This window comes from Calonectris borealis, chromosome 1 (genome assembly GCF_964195595.1).
Source record: "Calonectris borealis chromosome 1, bCalBor7.hap1.2, whole genome shotgun sequence".
Taxonomy (NCBI): Eukaryota; Metazoa; Chordata; class Aves; order Procellariiformes; family Procellariidae; genus Calonectris; species Calonectris borealis.
This window is the reverse complement of record NC_134312.1, coordinates 6615688-6640870: the sequence shown is the minus strand read 5'-3', so window position 1 is coordinate 6640870 and position 25183 is coordinate 6615688. Positions and strand designations below refer to the sequence as shown.

Here is a 25183-nt window from a genome sequence, read left to right as displayed (position 1 = left end):
GGAATTCCCGCCGGGCGCGGAGGGGAGCGCGCGCCGTCCTGCGCGACCGCTGCGCGTTTCCCCACGTTGCATCAGCAGCACATGAAGCCCCGCGCGCGCCCCCGGCCCGGAATGCCGAACACCCGGGGGGGGGGGGGGGGGACGGCACGGAGACCACCAAGTGGGAAGGGGGCGGGAAGAAAAAAAAAAAGGAGGGGAGGGGACCCCCTTCTCCTCCCGCGGAGGGGCGGACGGTGCGGGAGGGACCCGGCCGAAGCCCCGCGGTCGGTGCCGGGTGGTACCCGGGGTCGGGAGGGGGGGGGGTGGAGGGTCTACCCGGCGGCAGCCCCGCCGCCACTTACATTCTGTCAGAGACCAGCAAGCGGCCGTCGACCATCATCTCCGGAAGGAAATCCAGCTTGAACGAAGAAGTCATGCTGGGCTCCGGGGGCGCCGCGGCCGTCTGGAGGGAGGATGCGGCGGGGCTCGGCGGATCCCACAACTGCGCCGGGCGGCGGAGAGGCAGGCACAGGTGCGGAGGCCTCCCCGCGGCAGCCGCCAGCCCCGGCAGTTGTCACATTTCTCTCCCCCTCTTGGTTTTTTCCGCCAATCCCCTCCGAAATCGACTGCTGAGGCAACTGTCGGTGGAGCGCCAGGTGCTGAGCGGGGAGGCGGAGCCATCTCCCCGCTGCGGCTCCCCGTTAACCCCTGCGCCCCCGGCGGGGCCCGCCGCCCCGGGGAGAGGCCTAGTCCCGCCGCCCGCGGAGGGGGACGCGCTGCCCGGGGCTCCCCGCGGCGGGGGGGGGTGGGTCGGGGCGCCGCCTCGCCCGCGGGCAGCGCCCGGCCAAACTTCGAGGGCGGCGGTGTGGGAGGGGAGGTGAGGGCCGCCCGGGCCCCAGCGCCCGGCCGGCTGCCTCAGCAGCGCTCCCCCTGCCCCGCGCTCGCGTTCTGAGGGGAGCGCCTGCCCCCGCGGAGTCAGCAGCCGGGCACCGGCGGGAAAGCTTTCTGCCAGCCCCGGCGAGTGCTTTGCACAGACCCAGCTCTTCCCAGGACGGTAGGAAGGCGCAGTCGCCAGTGCCGAACTGGGAGCACTGGGAACATTTAGGCAGGTTGCTCAGTACAGGCTCTCTCTGCTCAAATTCCTGCCACTCGGACCTGGGCACCCATGATGGGCTCAACCTGGGCTCAACGTGATGTTACTGGCTTGTAGGCTAGTAGTAACTCTGTCCTCCCCGATCGAAAATAGGGATTTAAATAAGTAGGTAAATCCGTCCTCCGGTCTGTAACCGGCCAGAAGCCCGTTCCCAACCCCGCCGCACTGGGAGCTGGCCGCAGCCAGCACCCAGGAGCGACACCACCAAGGCGCACACAAAATTCCACACATACAAATAGCTGGAGCCACCCCCCCACGCTACCGCCCCCTGAAAATCTGTATAAATTTTCCTTCGCATCTCCAAAACCTACTTGCTTCAACATAAAGCAGCTCCAGGCAAAAGAATATTAACATATTTACGAAGATTACTGGATGATCTGAGCAGCCTAGACACAAAACGTTCCTCTGCATTGTGTGTGCTTCTCCTGAATGTCTCTCCAGGTTTTATAGTTTGATTTGCTCTGGATAATCAGCACTTGAAAAAAGTAACAAATGCAAATTAAAAACTACTACACTTAAACTTTTCAAAGAGTGTTCTAAAATAAAATTAAGTTGACCAATAAATAAATATGCTATCAGTCAGGCCAAGTTTTATTTAAATTTTGATAATTAAAATACAGACCAGACGAATTTTCAGAGTCCCATTTATTGCACTAAGAGACTTTTCCATCTTAAACAGTTAAAAGGAAGAAAAACCCCTCAGGCTGCTAAAATTTTTGCCTACTTTGCAAGTCTAAAGAAAGAAAAGGTTCACTTGGCCCTCAGCGTAATCCCTGTAGGACAGCTGCAATCCTGAACAGATATCTATAGTGTTATTAATCTGCTCTGTTCTATATGTTCACATACTGTCCTCATCACCATGGCACCTAAACATAAGCACCTACATAGAAGTGCATAAAGCAAAGCTATGGCTCCTCTTACTAAATTAATGGCAATTCCTCTACGCCTCCCATCCCTCGTAGCGCAGGACTACACAGCAGATAAAAAAATAAGTGCAAAGTCGAAATAAAAGGAGAAACCAGCACAACTTTCTCCAGCTGGATGCAGCCACCTGGGTTTTGATCTGAGGCCTCCATGGTGGTTAATCCAGCCCAGAGCAGAGTTGGATTAACTTTCAATTTCAAAATCTTGCCACTGCAGAAGGGGCAGGTTTTAGCTCGGAAGAAATACAGACAGCTCAGTGAGGATGAAGAGATTCTTTTAAGAAGTCTCCACCCCCACTTCACCCTGTGCGGCTGGATCTGTACCGCTGCATCATTTTTTGTGGTACATGCTAAATATAAGGGACTTCAGTCTCACCAGCCTGTCGCTTTTAAGGACCACAGTCCCACTGCTGCTGGCTGAAAAGTAAAGCCATGCTTTGCACGGGATGCAAAGGGGGGAGGAGGAGAGAATCACAAATAATTTTGCTTAAAATCTGCATATGGAATAGTGAGATCTTTATAAATTTGCCCCATTTCACAAGGTGTAAGTGCTTAAAAATGCTTCATTAAAACGTATGTTCTTTTGAAATATTTATTTTCCTTTTAATTACATGTGAATTAGCTGGAAGAAGCTGTAGGGAAGCCCTCTTACTGACTTAAGCCTTCTCAGCAGTTTGTTAAATTCTAGCCTCAAATCCCTTGAGGGAATAGTGGATTCAAAGCAGCTTTTAATCATACTATAAGGAGGGTGAAGTAGTATGTAAGTAGGTCATAGAGAAAGCATTACAAGTGCATAGGTTATTGCTTTAACAACTACAGTGTAACATACTTTTCAAAGCACATTTGCTTTTGCCATTTAAAAGTTAGAGGCAGGAACAGGGTCAAATGCAAAAAGAAACCCTCGCTGTAAAAGATACCGAGATATGACTCAAAGAGAGCTTATAGGGAGAAACTGCATTCGAGTAATTTGGTTCTCAAACATAAATTATGCAGTGTCTGTGTATGAAGTAACTCTCAAATGCAGAGGGTAAGTGTTCAAAAACAAAACCAAAAAAAAAAACCAACCTGAATGTTTCACATGTTACAGGCTCAGCTCTGTTATTTATAACGTTAACACCAGTTTCTCGACTGGCACATGTGTGCAAAATAGCAACTTTTATTAAAAATGAAGGAAAAAATGGAAGCTTTGGTCCGTTATCATAGTACAGAGGGAAATGGGGAGGGGGAATGGCAAATGAAGCTGCATTAATTTTCACAGCATAAATCGGACAATAGATGTAAACACCGGCTTAGAGGAGCTGCATTATTGCTGCGCTATCGCTGCCTGCCGATATTAAGCTTTTTCAGCTGGTGGAGCATATGGCAGTTTTGAGGAAGGAACCTGGAATTTGGAATCAGCAATTCTTGAGCTTTAATCCTACTCCAGCTACAAATGTTGCCTCCTATCCATCCTCCCCTCATTTCAGAGGCCCAGACCCCGCTGGCCCCTACAGTTGCATCATTTACTCTTTGTGCCTCGGTTTCTCCATAGTCTAAGTGGGGCAGATGAAGCAATTCCACCTCACGTTTGCAGATTAGTCATCGTTCAAGTGGCTTTTCAAACACAGAGCTATATGCAATTTCTCCAAACAACTCAACCTTTGAAAAACGAACACCTCTTCAGAGCAAAAAAAAACCCCGCAAAAAGTTCAGCTGGAGAAAGACAGGGGTTGAGCGATGGGTTGTCGTCGAGCGTATGAGCTCACTCTGACATCACTGCCCATGGCTTTCATTCAGCGAGTGACAAAGAGAGCAGACACCCCCTTCCCTTCCAGATCCCACAGCCAAATCCAGCGTGGAGCTCACATCACGGCCCCTCTCCAGACCCCCTCCTCACCCTTTCCTTAATTGCCATTCTTTTAATCAACTTGCCCCCCAGTATTGGGCCAAGGAAATGCTACCGTTGGAAGCACTTCAAGGGAAAGTTTCCGAATGACTTCACTCTCTCCCAAGCCTGCAAGGCAGCATGAAGAGAGTTCAAATCCTCTGCTTTATTCCCCCCTAAGCCAATGAACATGCTCGGGATTCAGCTTATCTCTGGCATCAAAGCAAGTTTCTAACAGAGGCGGCAGAAGCAGAGCTCAGCGACGGCGGTGTAAATTTGGAGCGGGCTCAAATGACTTCAGTGGAATCACTCAGGATCTTCCACTAATGCAAGGGGAAAAAGAAATCTGGTCCAGATCGCATTAGTGAATGTAAATGCGGTGTGCGCTATCTTTCACAAAGAAATAACCTTCCAGGCAAACCATGAGTCTGGAAGTAGTAGAACGGCTATTAGCAGAAAATACAGCATTTTGGTTTGTGCGGTGGGACGTGAGCCTACCTGCCTATAAGGGAGCGAGGAAGCCCATCAGCTTAACTTTTAGTAGCAGACTTCTGGAGGGACAAGAAAGAGGAAAAAAAAAAAGAAAAAAGAAAAGCAAAGCGCACAAACACAAGTTACACAAAGCATTTGGGCAGAGCTAAAGAATGGTGTAAGCGCCGTAAACAATTAAAGCAAAAAGTAGTGCATTTCTTTGAGTGGCAAAAACTAATGGACCCGATTCTGCACCGCTTTACCATTTGTGAAGATTTTGATTATTTGTAAAAAATCCATCTTTGCCAGTTAGATCTAACATTGGAATAAAGTTTTGCATTATGAAGCCTTAACATTTCAGTAAGGATTTTTTTATTTATGAAACCAAACACACAACAGTCTTCCCTTCATCATATTTTGAGAAATAAAACAATTTCCATGTAACCGAAACCCTTTTGAAAAGAAGATTAAATTATTGGTTAAAGCTGATCAATGAATTTTAAGTATTCAGATCTTAGCCGCTTGTGAGGCTCCCCCCCCCACTTCTGTAGCTAATCAGTAATTTTCAGAAATAAACGTCATTTAAAATTAGCCCTGTGAAAAGGTACCTCAAATTAAGCATTTCTAGAGCTTTCACTTGAAGCACATTGATATTATGTAAACTTGGTTGCTATAGTAAAACTTCCCACTCACTTCTTTTTTTTTTTCTTCCTATTTTATACCACTGAAGAGGTGATTTCATCCCACTGTGGGTATAAGGCCTTTGTTCCGTTTTGCGGGTAATAACTCAATCTTTCCGAAAACAATTAGGCAAGATTTTATGGCACAAGGCAGAACGTCACATGTGATGGAGGGCTTTTAGGAAAGGCCTTTAATTTGGAGGAACACCCTACTTTGTTAATAGCATGCAAATACTTAGGATAGTCCATCGCGACCCTCAGGTCCAATCCTGCATAGTAGGAGCTGCCCAGCACCATTTGCTCCAGTTGGGCTATCCATGGCGCTCAGCGCTATATTTAGCAAATACTAAAGTAAAGTAGCAACAAGTAAATATTTGCAAGACCAAGTCTTACCGTCCTGTTATTTATTTACAGCCCTATTGAAGAGCATCACTATTGATCTGTAGGTGTTGCCTTTGTGTAGTGCCTTGTGCATATAGACACAAGACCAAGGCTTTTGTCAACCCAGTCCTATCTCAACTTGACAACAGGCATTGACTGTTTTTTCCTTTTTTCCTCTTTTTTCTTTTTAATGTTTTTTTCTTTTTTTTTATGAACTACCTTATCTTCTCACCCGCTGACTGATTCCATCAGCAACCACTACCCAACCAGGAGAGAAACTGGGGCACTGCATGCACTGGGTAGACTGATTTCCTACTAGACAGCAGGCGCATTATTTGTGGTCGAAAAAAGCACTTTTCCAAACAACCCTGGAAGAGGGAACTTAATATTGTTGGATTTGGCTATTATATTATCTTCATGTGAAAAAGTATAATCTTGTATTACTTGGGATAGGAGGAATCTTATCTCTGTTGCTCCATCCTCACAATGTGCAAGACCCCCACTTATGCCTTCACAGGGCAGGGGAAAAAGCCCACCATAACCAAAAAAACTCCTCCTCTCCATGCAAATCCACAGGAACAACTACTAGGAGACACAAAAACCTCCCTCATTTTATATAAATTTGAGATTTCTGAAGATTTTTGCCCCGTAAGGAGGCTGGTTATTGTGAAGGATGCAGCATCAGGGAAGCGCTGGTGAGGATGGGCTGAACACAGCAAAGGGCTGGATCAGGAGGCGATGCTGGAGGGCAGCTCCAACTCCAAAAGCAATGGGCGAAGGCAAGTGTGAAGTTCTAAAGAGGCATCAGCAAGGCAAGAGGTTGGGTAAGGGACATGAAAAGAGACAGGAAGCCAAAAGTGGACTTATTTTTAAAAACAAAATATACAGAAATCTGTGGAGGGTATTACAATATCTAAATTAACCTACTGCACTTCTGACTAGCTGCAGGATCTTCGTAACGTTAACCACCATCTTCCCTTCTCATTCACTTCTGCCACGTGTTTTTCCTTTTCACTGCAAATGATTGGATCTCACCTTACGCTCAAATTGTAACATCTTTAAGGTAGGAAATTTCACAGGTCTTTTTTTTCATTTGTTCATGAAGTGCCTAGCATACATCTCGGTCCTCAAAAATGACAATCAATCACCCTGATAACATGTAAAGTAACTATCTTTGTTGGACATCACTATTTTCCGCAGACAGAAACATTAAACCTCAGACATGAAGGAGGGAAAGAAAAGGCTCCTGCAGTAACTGTAAGGCATTCAGACATGCAAAAAACTGTGCCGCGCCTGGTTTGGCATTCCCCCCCTCCCCAAATGGACACTGTAAGAATTGCCACAAAGGTCAGATCAAAAGGTCTATCTAGTCCGTGACCTCTTTGTAATGGATGCAGAGAGAAAGAGCATGAGTATGGCAAGTGCACTGTGATCCTTCCCACCTTCCAGCAACCCGTGGCTGAGGGACTTCTAAAGTCAAGGACTGCATCCAAACCAAGATGTTTAACAGGCTCAAAATCGCCGGTTCAATTTTTCCCCCAAATTCTCCCTCCGAAAGGAACATTGGTGAAGTCATATCTTTATGAGTCCCAGAGCTGCCTGTTGAACGGGCTGTTCGTAACAATTTCAGAGATTTGGGGCTCAGTACAACACATAGGAACATTGGCTTTCTTTTCTAAAGCAAAACATTAAACCCAGCTGAGTTTTTAACATAGAATGTTTCACTTCAGTAGAGTCACAATAATTCATCTGCAACTTTTTAAAAAAACCCAACCCATTGATAACACAATTTTGTAAGGGGAAAATGCTAAAACCATGAGGTTCCTAGGACAGGCATCTAGTTTGGCATCCTTTTGTGAGAATGACTCTTTAGGAAAAATTTTGGTCACTTTGGATTGCTGTATTCGGGGGTGGGGGTTAACTGAGTTAAATGTATGTTCATCAGCCGTGCATAGACAAATCTCCATATGATTCATTGGAGCAGCACTGCAGAACACCTGATGTTGCCGATGCAGTTCTGTTAGTGTTTTGTTATTTTTAAAGGGGGTTATATAACTCTCTCATTAAAATTAAATGTGGGCTGAAATGATGCAGGCAAATTCTCAAGCTTTAGAGTGAGCTTCTTCCTCGCAGTTTAGCTGAAAATAGATCATTTTTAGGCAGAAGAGAAGGAAAATGAAACCAAGAGGTTGTTACAGTTGAAAATCGAGTCTCTAAGAATTTAAGTTTTCTGATAATTCACCGTTTCCTTTCTAGAGGGCCTCAATTCTTCAGATGCTGACCTGCAGCTTCCAGGGAGAGCAGGTGCAGGATTTGAATCTTAAATTCACTCCATAGCACAGCTATCATATCATCCACAGCTATCTACACTTGCAAGATTCAATTTCCAGATGATCTACGTTCAGGTGCCCTTGCTTTTCTCTTCACTCCTCTATTTGTCTAAAAGGGATAGTAAATTCCCTTATCCTCTCTCTGATTTTCTATCAGGTTTTTTTCCCCCCCTCCAACCCTCGGCTCTATCTTCCTCCTGGTGACAGACTGTTGTCTGACATCCTCAAAGGCTGCTCTTGAAGATGACCTGCTGATTTGCTGCCATGGGAACTCCACCGCGAGGACAGCATTTACCCCTCGCACACTGAAGGGCACAAGCAACAGTTCCCCATGCCACCCCTCTCGCCGGTAAAAGTTTGCCCTCCTCTCTTTCAAAAGCCTTGCAAGGGACGTCGGAAGGCTGTGCCTTAAATAAGAAGAGTGCCGCAGCCTCTCCAGCATCCAGCAGCAGCCACTGCTGAATTATTCGGAGGAAGGTGAAAAAGTCTAATAGCATATGTGAGCATGCAAATTGCTTTTCAAAACTAGTGGAGAAAAAGCTTAGGCAGCAAAGTGTAAGACTCGAGAAAAAACCCTCTCTAATGTCATGGCACAAAGCATTATCTTCGTATAAGTGCCATATTTAAAACTTCCTAAGCAATTTTATTGGTAACACTATTCCTTTGAATCAGAGACAGTTAACTTAAAATTAGGTTACTCTACCCGAATAAGGGATGCGGGCTAACACATCAGCCACCCAGTATGCTACATGGAGAGACAAGCAAGTAATTCTCTCCCTTCCCCACCCCCAAACACAATTCTGGGTGTTTTAATTGAAATAGAAGGATGATTTTTATTTGGCTGCATTTTGCAGGGCAGCTTGTGATCCACACTGTGTCAGTCTTGTCAGTGCGCTGGCAGGTTTACAGACCTACGATACTTTCCTACAAGCACCGACTCATAAGAGCCTAATCCAGTAATGTGGTCTTAATGCAGAATATAATTTCAGGAACCACCCAGAAACTGAGTGCAAATTTGGGAGTCGATGCTTTCCAGAAATGTCAATTTAGCCATTAGTTCAGAAACCCTGAAGATGGATCTGTCTGATGTTAGCCCACGAAACGGTCACTGATCCTTGGACTATCAGAGAAAATAAAGTTGTGTGTGAGAACAGCTAAAATCCTTTTTACATCCTGCTGGAGCTGATTACTAGTTATGCTATCTCAGTCTCAAGACCGGAGTGAGAGATGAGAAAATTAGGGTCCAGATGAAGATTTACACAAAATTTGGGAAAATTCCTGTCCCCTTCCATCCAATAAAGATAGTTAACCTTCAGTGCATCATCAACTTGCCAAGAACAGTATTAAAGCAACTTTAATTGACGCGTTTGCTTCCGCTGCAGGGTGAAATAAGACAAAAGCAAAACACAACAAGAAAAAAAAGCTTTTTGCCACAGCCAGAGTGTTAGAGGAATTAAAAAAAAAAAAAAAAAAATCCTGTTTTTATTTCCTCGGTGAGGATGCCAGCAGTCCTGTTTCATAAACTCCAGCGATTCATCACCATCCCAGGCAGCCAATCGTTCGGCAGGTCAAGTAGAGATGGGCTGTAGAGCCAGCAACTCCTGCTGCCCCGATAATGCATGTCATTCCAGGCATGGCGACATGCTTTCTCAACAGCTGCCATTTTCAGTTACCTTTTCTATGGCTGACGTACAAGTAAATGTGTTGGAAGCAGTAAAACAGTCATAGGAAAGCAGTTGCAAAGATAAATAGCACCTGCACGTGATAATCTCTAATGTCATTAGAGAGCGAAGAAGGATGCGTTTTGAAACAGAATTTCTTTCTTTCGAAAGCATCGCTTGACTTCGGGGGGTTTATGTCAGCGTGTGTGTGTGTGACTGCGAGGAGGGGTTTTTTGCGGGGTTTTTTTTTTTTGCTCGAATAAACATGCAGACATTTGTCTTGATTATAACCTTAATAGATATAACTAGGGGAAAAGGGGAAAAAAACCCCAAACCACCCAGCATTAAAGAAAAAATCTTCTCGCAATTCACTCGTGAGGAAAGATTTTGTATAGCTAGATTTTGCTTGAATTCAGTAATGCTCACTTTAAGAAACACAACTGCTCTAATTAAGGGAAAAGAAAAGGATTTTCTTCAGTTGTTTCTTTTCAGTCTTTATTCCTTATCTTCTAACTTAAATTTCATGGGCTACTTGTGCAATAACTGTCCTCTGAATTCTATGTAGTTGAATACTTTTTTGCAGATGGAAACTGAGTGGGAGTTTTGAGGGCACAGGACTATAGAAATAAACATCCACAATGAAAAAAATGTTTAAACTTATGTGCACGTGTGTATGTGTGTACATATGCACGCAGATGTATACCTGTATATCAGATACAGAGCATGTGTAATTTATGCACGTATACCATGTAAAGACCCCGTGCCTACTCACAAACGGTTAAAAAAAAATAAAAAAAACAAACAGAAAAACCCCCTGTTCCCAATAACAGTGCTGGAACATGATTTCAAATGCATAAGATTATCCATATTAATTTATGGTAATCTACAAATGAATGCTGCAGAGACAGTACAGGTTATCCAAAATGGTACTTGCATTTAATGAGAAACTACCACAAAATATCTTCAAGACAGATTTAGTTGCATCTTCTAATACCCCCTGAATTAATATCATGCAAAACATGAAGTACAAGCTATGTTTCCCCTTTGGAACAACTGGCTCCTGAAACGCCAAAGGAAAGCCAAGCTTTTCTCTCCATGCAAAGTCCTCTTAGACATCTTGCTTTCAGATTTCATCAACTTAGGTGTTTTCAGGGCTGTAAGCAGTGAACTTTCCATCAGCAGCATCTTCAGCTAATTAACCCTCCTGATTACAATAATTAGTATTGATTCACTCCTGAATGACTTCTTAAGTATTCAAGCACAATCTACACTTGCAGTAAAACTTCTAGATATGAATATTAATTGAATGCTCTCCTTTGTTTTTCAGCCCCAAAGGTATAGTTTGCAATCTTATATACTTAAATTTGATAACAGAAACACTTCAGTTTTATTCTCATTTAACAAAGAGAATATTAACATGTTGATGGTAGAGATTGTGGTTCATGAATCTGAAAAAAAAAAAAAAAATAGACAAAGACTCCAGGCTAATAAATAAATATAATTCGCTTCCATTTCCTATGGCAGCATGGAGAGCCAGTCCCCAGGTTAAGACCTATCCTGCTCTTGCTCTGACAGGTAGGACCGAGGCCGGTCTTTCTTTTTGGCATTACACCTGGTCATTGCAAGAACAAATAACAACTCATGCAGAGCCTGAATTAGCTCTCTTAGCTCTGTTGTGGAAACAGATGTTGCCGAGTTTGACAACTGCAAGGCACCACGTTGCTTTGTGAATGGGTGAGATTCCAAACAGGTAACGCTAAGGACACCTGCGATGTTCATGCATAAGATCTCTAAACCTATGTAGTCTCTCAAAAGCTGACATTTTTGTTAAAGCCTGCTAAGAAATGGCTTGTGTTACAGATTTGCTTCACCTTCTTTGATGTTAATAATAATTGTTATGGCTCAAAAAGCAATATTTCAGTAAATATGCGTAGAAATAATTTTTTTTTGGAGTAGGGTTCACACAGATTAATTCAAAAATTAGTCTTTGATGTGAATGCAATGTCAGAAAATACCCTTGGAAAAGAACAAAGTAATTGGCAATCCGAGACAAAACTCGGTAGTATACGTATTTTGTGCAGCACTTTATCTGAAAACATAGGAACTACTGTAAGTTTAGTATAAACTCACCTGTGAGAGGAGCGCTTAGGAAACAGTTTTAGTATTGAATAGTCCTTAAAAGTGGCGGCTGGGTATGTCTGGTGGTGCCTGCTACAAAGGTGGCATTCGCCCTGCTCTGGGCAATCCCTAAAGGGGCATTTCCACGTAACCGAGAGCGAGGGACTCGCTTCGTTGCCACTCACAAAGGGCAGCAGCTGCTAGAAAGCCCAGGCTGAAGGAGGATAACTTGATACAAAAAATACCCCCCCTCCAGTTCTGGCAGAGCAGGGCAGTGGTGAACGAGTTAATGTTTGTCTCGAAAGAAGTTCTTCCAAGAAAGTGAATTATAGCACGGTCCCATTATATTAAACACCATCCTTGCTTTCTTCATGTTTATGCACAACACACAGCAGGCAAGTACTGCCTGATAATCCATAACCTCTAGGCTTCTGGCGTGTTTTATGCAATACTGCCTTTTTGTTCACGTAAACTCTTTCCTATTGATTTATACCATCTCAACACACAAGGGAAGGAGATGCAACAACAATAAAAGAAATGCAAAAAAGCATAGCAAGTACTCAGAGTCTCCCCTTAAAACCTTTTTTTGGTTGCAAATACATGCTTTAGAGAGCTCTGATCGCTACCAATAAATATTTAATATCTTTTTTTTTTACTTAAGGGGTCCAAGAAGCCCCTCAACCCATATAAATCATGCACTAGAATCCAGTTTAAAAAAAAGCACGAAATCCCTACAATTAATTGATCTAAGCAAAAAATAGAAACCAGTGGTAAATATCTCTCTTTTCTCTCAGAAAATGATTAAAATTATTACTAAAAGTATGATATTTACTTAACATGTAAAGTATTTAAAGACTTTGAACAGTTTCAGAAACTCCACAGACTGGTGACAATTCATTTTATTTAAGACACAAGCTGCTGTCCAAGTAGTAACTCAAAATTTTTGAAAAGCTTTATAACAATTTCTTTTCATAATGCATAAGGTACATGAGCATTTTGCCAAATTCAAACCCCAAATTGTTAGCTGTTCTAATGCTAAATTATGGCTGTCTAAACAGAAAAATAATTCATGACATGTCATACGAATAATTTGTTAGATTTTGGGATAGAAATCATCCAGGTAAATTATTCTGCCTGACCTTAAAAATTCTAACGTATGCTAATAGCTGGATTATAAAAATGGAAAGTAGCATGGGCTCCCACTTTGAGATCTGATTTATCATTTTTATTGCATTTTCATTACCTAAACAAAATTAGAAACGGTATCTTCAAGACAGCAGTTAAAGTTTATATGATCAGGCATAAAATCAGGCAAGGGCACATTTGGCAACTATGTATTTGCCAGATTGACAGCAGTACTGTAAGCTTTCAGAATCAATAAGTTTTCTCGCACAGTTAAAGGAGAGGTTAGTAATAAATCTCCAACTTAATGCAATAGGCATAATCGTAAGATGCAAACCTCCCCCGCCCTGCACTATTAGCAGCAGATATCAAATGAAACAACCGTCACAAAATAGGCAATGCACTTCATATTCTACCGTATCTACAAAAAGATTAAGGGAAATGAAAAAGGGGCTGAGAAAAGGAAAGGAAAAAAAAAACCCCAAACCACCCCATCGCCAGACATACATTAAGCTAGTTTGACAGCACCATTGTTCAGCTGTCCCATTGTCAGACCAAAAGATGTATTCAACGCTACGATGTCTGCTAGCGAATAAACAAAAGACTACATTTTTCAAAGCGGGGTGCCAATTCTAGCATAATTCTGTGTGTATGTGCGTGTCTGCGTGTGTCTGCGTGTGTGTGTGTGTGTGTGTCTCTCTGAAAAGAGTAGTCGATGCTGGCCCCCGGCTAAACCTTGGAACATTGAGAATATATGTGTAATCCCACATATGAGAGTATTTAGATATTTTTAAAACATCTTCAAGTGTTAAAGACTAGGTAGAGCATTACTAACTATTTACATAGGCTAAGTGAAAATTAAAGTGGTATTTAGGGCACTAGCTCTAACATGGAGTCTCCCTGAGCTTTTTCCATGCTTATTCCATGCCCAGTGCATAATAATGAAGCAGGCAGAAATATTGCAAAGGAGGTGATAAAAGAAATACCAGCTCTCACTTGGGGGGGGGAGAAAAAAAATTATTTTTTTTTCCTCCTTGCCCTCTCCGTACATTTGTCGTCATACATGAAATGTGCGATTCTAACTAGTGGAAAATGCTACTTGCACGCAGCAATGCCTGTCTTTTCCTTTAAATAGGGAAACTACTTAATACACGGCACGGTTATAGTTGCAGCGGGCCCAGGCAACTCGAAAGCACGCGTTAAAACAAAGGAGACAACATACCTTAAAAGCAGCTCCTCATTTCTCATAGTAACAGCGGATTTGGGACAGCGCATGCTTTCTGCACCGATATTCTCAACAAAAGCCAGTTCAGAAGTGCGCTCAAACATCAATGCCACAGTAGCTACTCACTAATGGCTACTCTTTCTCTCTTTCTCTCTCTAGTCAGACGCTGAGTGGTGGAGCAAAGGGGCCCCTGCAGATTCACTAAGCAGAAATAATCCTCTCTGACAAGTTATGTTGTCTGGGCATATTTTACATTAATGCACTGTGCTGCCTATAGGGGTCTTGTTTGCGTTCACTCTAGCCTAGCTGGTGTTAGCTCTCTTAATTACCATCCAAAAAAAAAAAATTAGCAACGTGTCCCCCACCCCCTCTAAAAAAAAAAAAATATGTATATATATGTATATATAACTGAAAGAAAAGGGGGGAAAATCTATGGGCGAATGAGGGAAGGCTTTCCCCCTCTGGAAGGATGCATGCTTGATGTGGATCTTTTGTTTGCCCTGCGAACTCGGTGAATACAGTGGCAAACAGATGCTGTGGCTCGCGAGGCTTGTGCGCTTTAAGGGAATTGGGTTAGAGGCTCTTTCTGGGGCTCTGGATCGCAGCTGGAGCTCTTGCTCTCTCCCTCCTTCCCTTCCCTGTTTAAGGCTGAGTGGCTTTATGGGACCTGCCAGCTCACATCAGAGAGACTGGGGAGTATTAATGCAGGCACCTGGGGATCTTCTTCAAGTTTTCAGTTTTTCTTGGCAATTTTAACCCCTCCAAAACACAAGTCCAAAATCCCTCCAGTTTTAACCCCTCCAAAACACAACTCAGTTACCAAGTAACTGAGTTTGCTTTAACCCAGACCCTTACGCTTGGCTTTGGCAGAGTTCTCGCAGGCGGGAAAGGGTGTTGCATTATTCAATGATTTACTCACTTCCTATGTATGAAAGGAACTATAGCGTGACACTGATTTCAGGGAAATCGCCTCTTTGGCCCTACTTGGGAGATCCGCAACGTAATTTGTAGAAACAGGTTGCGGTCTTCCCAGTTGCCAAGGTAGTCAAAGAGAGGTTTATTTTCACATCTTTGTTTCAAGTTCTGCTGGGTAAATCTTTAAACCACGCAGCTACTTTTGAAGCAGGAGGATGGTTGGGTTTTTTGGTTTTTGTTTTTTTTTTTTTTAAAATCTACATCAGATACTTGAATAGGTGCTTATTTAGTAGACTGAAAAATTCAACAAGACCTTGATGCTTTTTTCAGTCAAAGGCTTCTCTGCACCACCGTGGCAGTAAAATGCTTCTTAAAAATGATTGTCATTTCCTCTGAGGTCCTGATAACATAAGAATATGCAAAACTCAATAAACACGAATTGTCCAAAATCGACAACTAGGAGACAAATACACTGAGCTAGAAATAGATCTGGACCTCAAAACCCGAATTCAAACTTTCGTAGACTTCTGGCTATGTCTGTGGTTGGTCTGAACCTCTTTTCCTATATTATATATTACTGCCTTAAAATACACTGCTACAATATGCTGATGCAGTGCTACTGCTTCTAATTCCTTAGCAGAAGTTGGCATTTAGGGCCTTGAACTTTCTGGTAAACTTGAGTCTGGGAATGAAGGCAAAGAGGGAGCAATCACCCGTATAAATAACTGATAGCAAGATCTTGCCTCTCTGATAGCAGCTGTAATCTTCTATTAAGGTCATAAATCGTTTGCAACAGAAACGATCCTTTTGTTCTACACTTCTCGTTGAGCACTGAGAGACCTTGGGATTAGTTTCAGTCATTCTGATATAATATTTGTCAAATGACCAAAAGACAAGTTAAAAAACAAACCGAGGCATAATCTACTTGTAACGATGCAGAGAGAACGAGCTGAAGACGGTAGTTGAGGAAGCATGGCTATCATGAAGGACTGCAAGTCAAGAGAGGACAGGTTTCAATTTGCTCCCCTTTTCGTCTGCAAAACATGACTGGGATTCTAGTTGCTCTTGTAATAAAAAATAATAAATCATTTTAATGATTAGCAATTCAAACCAATTCCATGTTAAAATGTCATGCTCCAAGGTCAACTGAGACGACATAGCTTGTACTTCACGCTAAAAATATCTGAACAGTCATGGAAGGCGGCCAGGAAAATACTCAGCCAACATGACAAATCCCATACCTCCTGCCCCAAATACTAAATCCATTACTACCATTTCAGGCATGGCCACCAGCACTCCAGATTCCTCCTCCTTCACTGTTCGCCTCCAAATGACTTTTGCCCAGCATAACTCACCGTGACGCCTGGGCTGCTCCAGACCAGTCTCGCGCTCGTGAGACTGATGTAGGAGAAGAGGCAAATACCAGAGTATGCTACAGAATATACAGCTGAACGGGAAGTGTCAAACAGTCTGATAAACTGCTACAGTTTTCCAAAAATATGGCAAGGAGCAGCATCTTAAGACACTACCAGCTGAGGGAACAAAGCTTTCTTTTCAGGCTGGAGTAGAATGGCTCACACAGAGCCCTTTGGTGGGGAATCAATGGGCTTCTGTTGGGCGGCTCCGCACAGTTGCAAGTTCTTGATCGTTTCTGTACGTAGAAAGAAGGCAAAGCAACAGCAATAGGAAATAAAGTGAAGTATTATGGAAGGACTCATCTATGGCCAAAGGAATAAATAAAGAAAAAGAAAATCAAATCCACAAAGCGGTAACACAGACAGACAAAAAGAACCCACGCTTTCTATCACACATAATGAAACATCTGACAGAACAACATCTGCAGAGGGATCACAGCTGCTGAGGATGAGAGGGAATATGAGTATTATTTTTCAATTGTAAGATGCACTAAGCAGGAGTGCCTTTAAAATAATATGGCTAAAGGGAAGATTAAACCAGATGCACAGGGCTATCTGGCTTCTTTCAAGGTGAAAGTCCAGCTGTGGAGTTTAAATTCAACATTTAACATGAAAATTGATTGTAGGTTCATAACTGATATGTGTATATTGCAGAATGTTCTGCACAAATGACACACAGTGGAAGTTTAACAGTTTGGTTGCCCTGTATTTAACGTAAAGCCAAGCCTTCTACGTAGGGCCTATGAGTTTGCCAAACTAATTATGTGATATTGCAAATCCTTGAAAGGCCACAAGGATACCAATCATTTACAGAGGCAAAATGATCAAAACTTCTGTGGCAAACCAGTAACAACGAGTCATTTATATAAATTTAAAATACGCTTTCTGCTCTCTACTTCTACTTCAGATTATTCTTTGACCATTCCATTTGCTTACAGTATTTTTAAAATATTCAGAAGCCCAAAATACAATGGCATTTTGCTACACTAAAGCAATACTACCAGCCAAGCAATGAACTACGTTTCATGACAGAGAAATGGTGGACAAGCGTCCACGACAACAGCTCAAAAATCATCATGAGTGCGATCATGAGAGGAATAGAAAGCCTTGATTCATTCTCCCATTTCACCACGCGTCCCTGTGTCAGATCTTATGCAAGCCAATTAACCTCTTGCTCACATCTCCATCTTTAAAATGGAAAAACCCAATAAACTCCAGAGCAGTGTGACAATAATATAGAACACTAAAAGCTATATAAAACCGTGTTTTATTGTGAGTCGCACAAACATTTAAAATACATTTTCTCCTCACAAGAGGGACTTGCAGGCTAAGTCTCGGTTATCTGCTGTTCTGTGCAGTTATTTAGGCTCAAATCACATTTGTTTTGTATAGGTGTGAAAAGCTACTCTTTAATCTGATAGCATTTTACTGTTTTAGATGGCTAAATCCCACCTTTGAAGTTGAGCAATTAGTCTAAGCTAGTCATCTAGGGTTTCTCTATTGTCAGTGAGGAGGGATTAGTTATACTAAAGAGCATTACCATCTCTCTCCATTGACCACAAAGGGATTAGACCCCTAACTTTTAGATACATATATTAAGCAAGATGGATCCCACCTACGCGCCTAAAGCAAAGGTGAGAAATCCCATGTTTCTGTTTCCGCACCGCCAGCACATGTCCCAGTGCTCGCAGCACTGCCGGCGCGCCGGGCACGCTGCGGCCGCTGTGCAAGGGCAGCTCAGATACCTTGAGCACGTCTGGTGCTTCCAGATGTAGCTGTGACCTGCTGGACGTCCACAGCAATCAAGTTGTAGCTAGGCGAGACTACCAGGAATGAAACAGAACTATACGTTATGCCTATGCAAAGTCTGAAGCACAAGGGACATTCAGCTTCAGAAGTGGAGCATGTGGAGTCTTTCCAGCGTGCTCTGAGAAAGCAGACAGTTCATTTAGGTATCTCCTCCGAAAATCTCCTAGAAAAATGAGCAACTCGTCGCCTGCAGCTCTTACGTTATTAGAAATTGTGGAGCAGGAGGCCAAGTGTTGCTAGAACCAGTACTCTGGACCGCTTCACTGGTGAATGTGAATAGCAAGAAATGGGCTACAACTCAGTAGGCTGTATCTCATTAGGCTTTACCTCTGCTCTTATTGAGGTTTTTGTTTCTTTTTATCTAGAACAAATTATTTAGCCTGGAGAAGAGGAGGCTGAGGGGAGACCTCATCGCACTCTACAACTACCTGAAAGGAGGGTGTAGCGAGGTGGGTGTTGGTCTCTTCTCCCAAGTAACTAGCGATAGGACAAGAGGAAATGGCCTCAAGTTGTGCCAAGGGAGGTTTAGATTGGACATTAGGAAAAATTTTTTTACTGAAAGAGTGGTCAGGCCTTGGAACAGGCTGCCCAGGGAAGTGGTGGAGTCACCATCCCTGGAGGTATTTAAAAGACGTGTAGATGAGGCCCTTAGGGACATGGTGTAGTGGGCATGGTGGTGTTGGGTTGACGGTTGGACACGATGATCTTAGAGGTCTTTTCCAACCTGTATGATTCTATGATTCTATGATTGCATATTTGTCTCTGTTCCCTCTTTTGATTTGTTTTTTGTTTATACAGCCTTTAAGATAGCCGTACATGGGAGATGAAATTTGGTCCTCAACTCCAGCCATCTGACATCTAAGAAATTACTTTTATCAGGAGAGCAGTAACCGTGTGGTATTAGACCGTCCTGCATTTGCTCTTTGTATTATGCATGTACATCCAGCTGGAGAAGTTTCTTTACTGTTACAGGTTATGAAAACACAAGACACAGGGACACAGTTCCTCACCAGTAAGTATCTTAATACAATTTCATGGTAAAACCATATCGATCAGTTGTAGAGGCAGTTGCATGTGTGCAGACCACGCTGTCTTCAGGACAGATACTAACTCTGTACCCGTCGTGCGCGTTAATCATACCCACGGTATCTGCGGGTGTCATCTCTGTGCAGGGGAAAAGGCAAATTATTTTCAAGCTCCTGCAGCAGAGATGCAGCAGATCGCAGTTCTTTGGTTTAAGCAGGCCACAAAATCAGTCTAACATTTGCCCACATCTCCTTTTGTCTGTTTTGGTAGATCTTTTAGATTGTATGCCTAGCTTTCCTATCTGAGTCATGGGGGTAGCAATTACTTATAGACCTACAGGTCGGTCTGGATGATGCAAGAGGTCTTTTCTAGCCTTACTTTTTCACCTGGGAGCATCCAAGGAGCATCACGAAAATTAAATAGCCCAGGCAGAAAACATAGAAGTACAAAATACTGTGTAAATGCTGAAGATTAATATTTGGGCAGCGGAGGAATAAAAAGTTTTGTATTTAAAGCATACAGCAAGACTGGTATCCACTGCCTCTCTCCGTGAGAAAGGTGTGCGCTGCCTCCCTCCAGCATTCAGCAGCGCTGACTCAGTGCCTCTCAGCATCTGGAAGACAGAGGCACCAGGAGGAACAACCCCCCCTATTTACTTAAACGACGTCTTCTGGTGCTTCCCCCACCCTCGACAGGGAAGGGACAAAAATTGCAGCTCGTGCAAATCACAAATGCTAACACATAAACACACATCAGTGTGTTTTTTAAAGACAATACATCACTTGAAACAACTTACAACTGGCCAGGTTGTGATTGCAGACATGGCTACTCTACAAAGCAAATAATTTATTTGGCAAGATCTATGTGTCATAAGAACATCTGGCCTGCAACTAAAGGGAAGGAGGAGAAAGCTGATCAAAAGAGCAAAGAGAAACAGAGGAGGCAACAGAGCAGCAGATCTGAGAGAAAGAGAGAGAAAAGAAGGGAGATAGAGAACAAACACAGCTGGTTATAGAATCATTTATTTTCTGCTTTAATTTAAAGTCTATTTAAGGTATAAGTAGAACCTGCCCTGTCTAAACAGGAATATCTTTATTTTACACTTGTAGTAATGCCAAGATCATCACTTTTAGATGTGCCATGTGGAATATCAAAGTGTTCTTGTGAGGCCAGCCTAAAGAAAGTGAACTTGCACAATATATACAAATGTATAAGCTATAAGATATGAATGAACGTGAAAACTGTTAATGGTTACAGATGAGAATTTAATGGTTACTCATCCTCTTCAGTTAAAATTAGCAATAGAACCACATTTAACAGTTCTATCAAGCCTATTTTAAAATGATCTTATGGTGCTCTACACAGAAGGTTCATTTCACACATCCATGAAGTGTATCCAACGCTAGCGAATAACGTGGATATTTAAAAACAAGGTATCACCAGAGAGAGTGATGTTCAGCAGAAACTCATGTACAAGTGAAAATGAGGTAGGAGTTTAATTTCTCGGATCTGGGGTCTAAATGAGTGGAGGCATCTACCAAGAGAACCTTCAGCAATGAACTTTAGTGATGTGATAAGTGGACCTTACTCCTACACTGTCGAGCATGAAACATGGGCTTATTAGAACAACTCATGATCCATCACGTTGCCTGAAAAGGTAGGTAATGTGGCATTGTCCTATATGGAAGGGAAACAAACTGGAAGTTGTATAATTCAAATCAGATGAAGTGATCTTCGGTTGCAAATACTGGTTGAGAACTCTTGATTCATTACCTGATAATACTGAGTCAGGCTTTGAAAAAAGGAGTATTTACAGAATATATATTTCCTGTTACATATGCTCTGAAGGGAAGGATGTGGATCAATGCCATAAAAATAAAACTAATAACTACAAAACAATTTTTATTATTTTATAAATGAATTAGTTTCATTTACTGAAACACTTGTTTCAGCAGCTTTTACCCTCCCTAACTAATTTTATTGCATAATAGAAAAAGAAAATCACGTCACTTTTGTAATACTTTAAACTCTCTACCTAACATTTTTTATCCAAAGGATATTCTTCCTATCTCTCTTCCTTTTTTTGCCTTTAAAAATCTATTAGCATTGATTAAAAAGAGAGAGCTGGGATATAAATCTTCAGTTAGATTTACTACACAGTACATTTTTCTTTGACCCTTCTCATGCAATCTGACACTTGATAATTTTGTGCAAGATGTTAAAAAACGGCTAGTGATTTTTGGTGATTCTAGTGTCCAAATTCACAGAGGACTTTCACAGGGTCTGTAGTTCAGAGTTAGGATGTTGATTTGTGGGCAGGAAGAAATCAATCAGGCCCTGTGGAAACACCCAGAAGATGGAGGCATTTGAAAACCCGTGATGAAAACTCTGGCCAAACTGAAGTTCTAGGCTAAGGGATTCCTTAAAATGTCACAGCGCAAGTTTTTGAAGGGTATCAACTTCGAATTTGCTTTTATTAGTCTGTCACGTAAGTTAAAAATTAACCATACATTTTTTTTAACAGTGAGCTAACTAGGGAAAACATTGCTTAAGGATGTCCTGACACTGCAGAGTGTCGAGATACCTAAATCTTACGGAAGCAATGGAAGCAGCATGAGAAGTAGGGCAAGTCCACTTGCAAATAGCTTTTTGCCATGGGGGTGGACTGTTCCCACTAGCCTGAATGTTTTAGTGGATCATGGTAGCATAGCCTAAGCCACAGAGGGAGGAAGGCTCAAGCAAAACTAAGCTATCTGATAGAGATATGATACCAGTTGGTGAATAAACTGGATCCTAATTTTGAGTCCCAAAGTGACTGAATTTTGCGTGACCAAACTCTTTGTATAGCTGGTTCCTTCAGACATGCTTTGGCCTGATTAATGCCACTTAACTTTGGGCACTTAGCAGAGAAGCCCAAGAGCATAATCACCTTTGGCTTCCAATTCAATTCCCATTCAACCCACCACGGATCTCCCTTTGACTAGGCAAGAAGCGTAGGTGAACTAGGGTCAACCTCAGCATCTCACTTAAGCATAAATAACTGGATGAGAGGTCTCCATGTCTACTTTGTCCACAAATCCTGTTTCCAGAAGAATATTTAGGCAATGGGTGCAGACCTGGCAATGGCACCCTCTCTTGAAACGGGCTGTGCGATGCTGCCCACGGTTCTTTCTAACCCTGGTGTGACAAAGATGTATGTGGTCTACAGATGTACATCTGGCAGCTCCAAAGTGCCTTGAGATTATCCTCTGGGAAAAAAAAAAAGTAACAAAAGAGACTGACTTTCAGACACCTTCCATGCCCCACAACTGATAAATCCTTTTCATTCAAAGAAAAAGGCATAAGAACAGCCATATATATTTTATCTACCCCTACCCAAACACCACCAGACTCCTCAGCATCTCATTTCCCTTAGCCAGATGCTCAGATACCACTTGTCAAAAGCAATTTCGGTCTCTCCAGTGGTGGATTTCTCGCAACACTTACCACGTTGCTAGCACCAAAGGCTCATGGAGCCCGAGAGGACCTTGTGAAATGAAACGGCAGTGGAGGCGAAGGCTGGAGGGCCAAAGGGGTGCACGAGGAAATGAGTCATTTGCCTAAATTCCTCCCACTTCAGAGCTCAGTAAGGTAATACTGTGGAGCTGCAGAGAGATCTGTGCTTTTGGGATATCTGTCTGCGTTCTTGAATCATTTGGCACAAGGCGTGGTGGGACCCCATCCACGTTCAGCCAGACACAGCCCTTCAGTGCTAGCAGTGTGTTGGATGCTTCAGCAAAACCTGCTCTCTAATCTTTACAAGTGCCAAGAAGTCTGTTAAAGCGTTTACATATTGCAACATTAAATGCCTGGTAAATCGCCACATCATTTTGTGCTTTCAGTGTTCCCAAATCCACATCATTCATCTTCCTTCTGCAAGGCCAAACCCTGCAAACCTTGCTGAATGCACTTAACTCCAAATTAACACCCTGTAAAAACAGTTCCTCCCTTCTTCTCATATGCTATTATATGTAAAATCTACACCCAAAGTTAATTTCTTGCTGACCTTGTGCTGATTAATGCAAATTAAATTACATGCTAATTGCCCCAAATGGTTTGCATGCAGCCCAGAAATCAGTTCTTTTTGCTGGTGGTAAAACACATTTGTGATTTTTTACACAATGGTTACATTAAGTCATTGTTAGTCTTGCAGCATCTTCAAAAATCAGATGTTTTTGTAGCACCTTGTAGAAAGCAAGAAAAAATAACCTAAAAAAGCATTATTAAGTTCTGATCCAGTCTTGCAGAAGCCTCACTTCTACCTCGTGGGAGGAATTTTATGGCTCGTTCAGAGCTCAAGCTCCAAGATGCATTTTACAAAACCTTGAGCCAGTTTTGTTAAACCCGTCACTCCCTAATCCCCTTGTGCTTGTCAGCAGAGTGCACAGGCACTTGATTTTGGACGTCTGATTTGATAAGGGGTGGGGGAAGAAGGGAGGGAAACAGGGACTGCTATTTTAGATAGATCCTGCAATATTCTTGCAATTCAAGAGAGAGCAAGGCATTATTTCAAACAGAGATAGCGGGCAGAGAAGCTTTTAGAAAAGGGCTGTGTATTGTGTTCCAGGATATCAGTGTTGTTTTGGCACTGAATCTGAATCCCAGTCATCAAACCTGATATATGATGGTTTGCTGGGGCTCAGGTTGGCAATTGGCATGGGGATCAAATGCAACAGCAGGTCGTGCTTAGCTCTTCAGCAGTCCCTGGAGTGGCTGATATTTACAGGACAAATGCATTTTGCATTTATATCCAGCAGTGGGGGGATTAAAATTTGATTTATGTCATGAGGAAACTAGGGGAAAAAAGAACCCCAAACATGGTGTTCTCCAAGAGAACAGTGGTTTCTTTTTCACAGGTTCTGCTGCAGTGAGTAGTCACACTCACTCCACAGTTTATCCCAAAGGAGGTAAACGAGATTATGCCCATTTTATAGAAGTGGCGACACAGAAAAGTTAAAGTGGGGTTGCCCTCATCAGTGTAAATTGCCCAATTTACACATGCAGCATGAGGCAGAGCTGGAAACAGATTTTGCTGAGAGGAGAGCAATGCCCCCAGACATTACTCCCACCTGAGCACTCAAATCTAGAAAGGAGTTAAGTCCTTTCTGCCCCATTCACAGGCAATAGATGCCCAGACCATAAAGGTGCACACCAGCTACTCCACATGATCCCAGCTACACAAAACATCCTTCCCCTGACAACAAAACATGAGACCTGGCAGCAAACAGCCCAACTTCCACAATGCCAAAGGCTGTAAACATTAGACCATAGAAAGGACAAGGGAGGTTGAAGACACACGCCACGGTCATTCCTATTCTAGCCATCCAAAGACCGATCAAGTAAGACAAACTGATAAAACGATGACATATATATATATGGTAACCCTTAACTGACCTGATGCCTAAGAAATGTTCAATCGTTTGGTTTTTTATCGTCTTTTCCATTATTGTTCCACTCTTAATTGATGCTATTTCTTCCTTCCTCCCCTAATACCCATGTCCCTGTTTGGCCTGATTTTCATAGCAGACCTCCTTTCTTCGATATTCTTGCCTTTGACTTCTACTACAAGCTGAGGCTGCCAAAATCCCAGCCCCCTGCACTACAGATAGTACAATTGGCTCAGTTTTAAACACGAGTTCAAAGTCAGTGTTTAGGAAGCTTAATAACCGACACCTGAGCGAGTAAATCTCTTCAGTTCAGAGACGGAAGTGTGACCATCACCAACATGAGCTCTGCTCCACAACACCAACCCTAAGGGGCCTGTGCTGTTGAGTAATAGAAGTATTCCCCCTCCGAAGTCTCTCCTGAGCAGAGATTGTCGTGTCACACTTAAATTATGTGTGATAGGTCTGTCGTTAGGATTACTCTGTAGAAGAGACAGCTTGGAGGCTGCCAGATTCATTAAACATCTTCAGCGGGACTTCACGGGGGCCTTTCACTTACCCTGAACAAACAAAAAACACACCCTTTGTGCTCAAGAACAAAGGGAGTTTTTGCACTTTTGTTTGATGTCAGTCACAACTGGAGATTAAAGCTTCTGCTCTCTGGATTTCAAAGTTGTCTCCCCCCTCC

At 42.7% G+C, this 25183-nt stretch overlaps 1 protein-coding gene across 6 annotated transcripts in view; it reads right to left on the bottom strand.

Moving 5' to 3' along the window:
• Positions 1 to 25183, bottom strand: part of CELF2 (CUGBP Elav-like family member 2) — a 565219-nt gene that overhangs the window by 247471 nt on the left and 292565 nt on the right. Inside the window, exon 1 of one of the 6 annotated variants that reach the window (XM_075143369.1) lies at positions 342 to 644. The exons of the other annotated variants lie outside the window; for them this stretch is intronic. Coding sequence (XP_074999470.1) covers positions 342 to 415 — 74 coding nt within the window. The 5' untranslated portion in view covers positions 416 to 644. Of the gene's footprint in view, positions 1 to 341; positions 645 to 25183 lie in introns of those variants that run through there. 6 annotated transcript variants of the gene reach the window in all.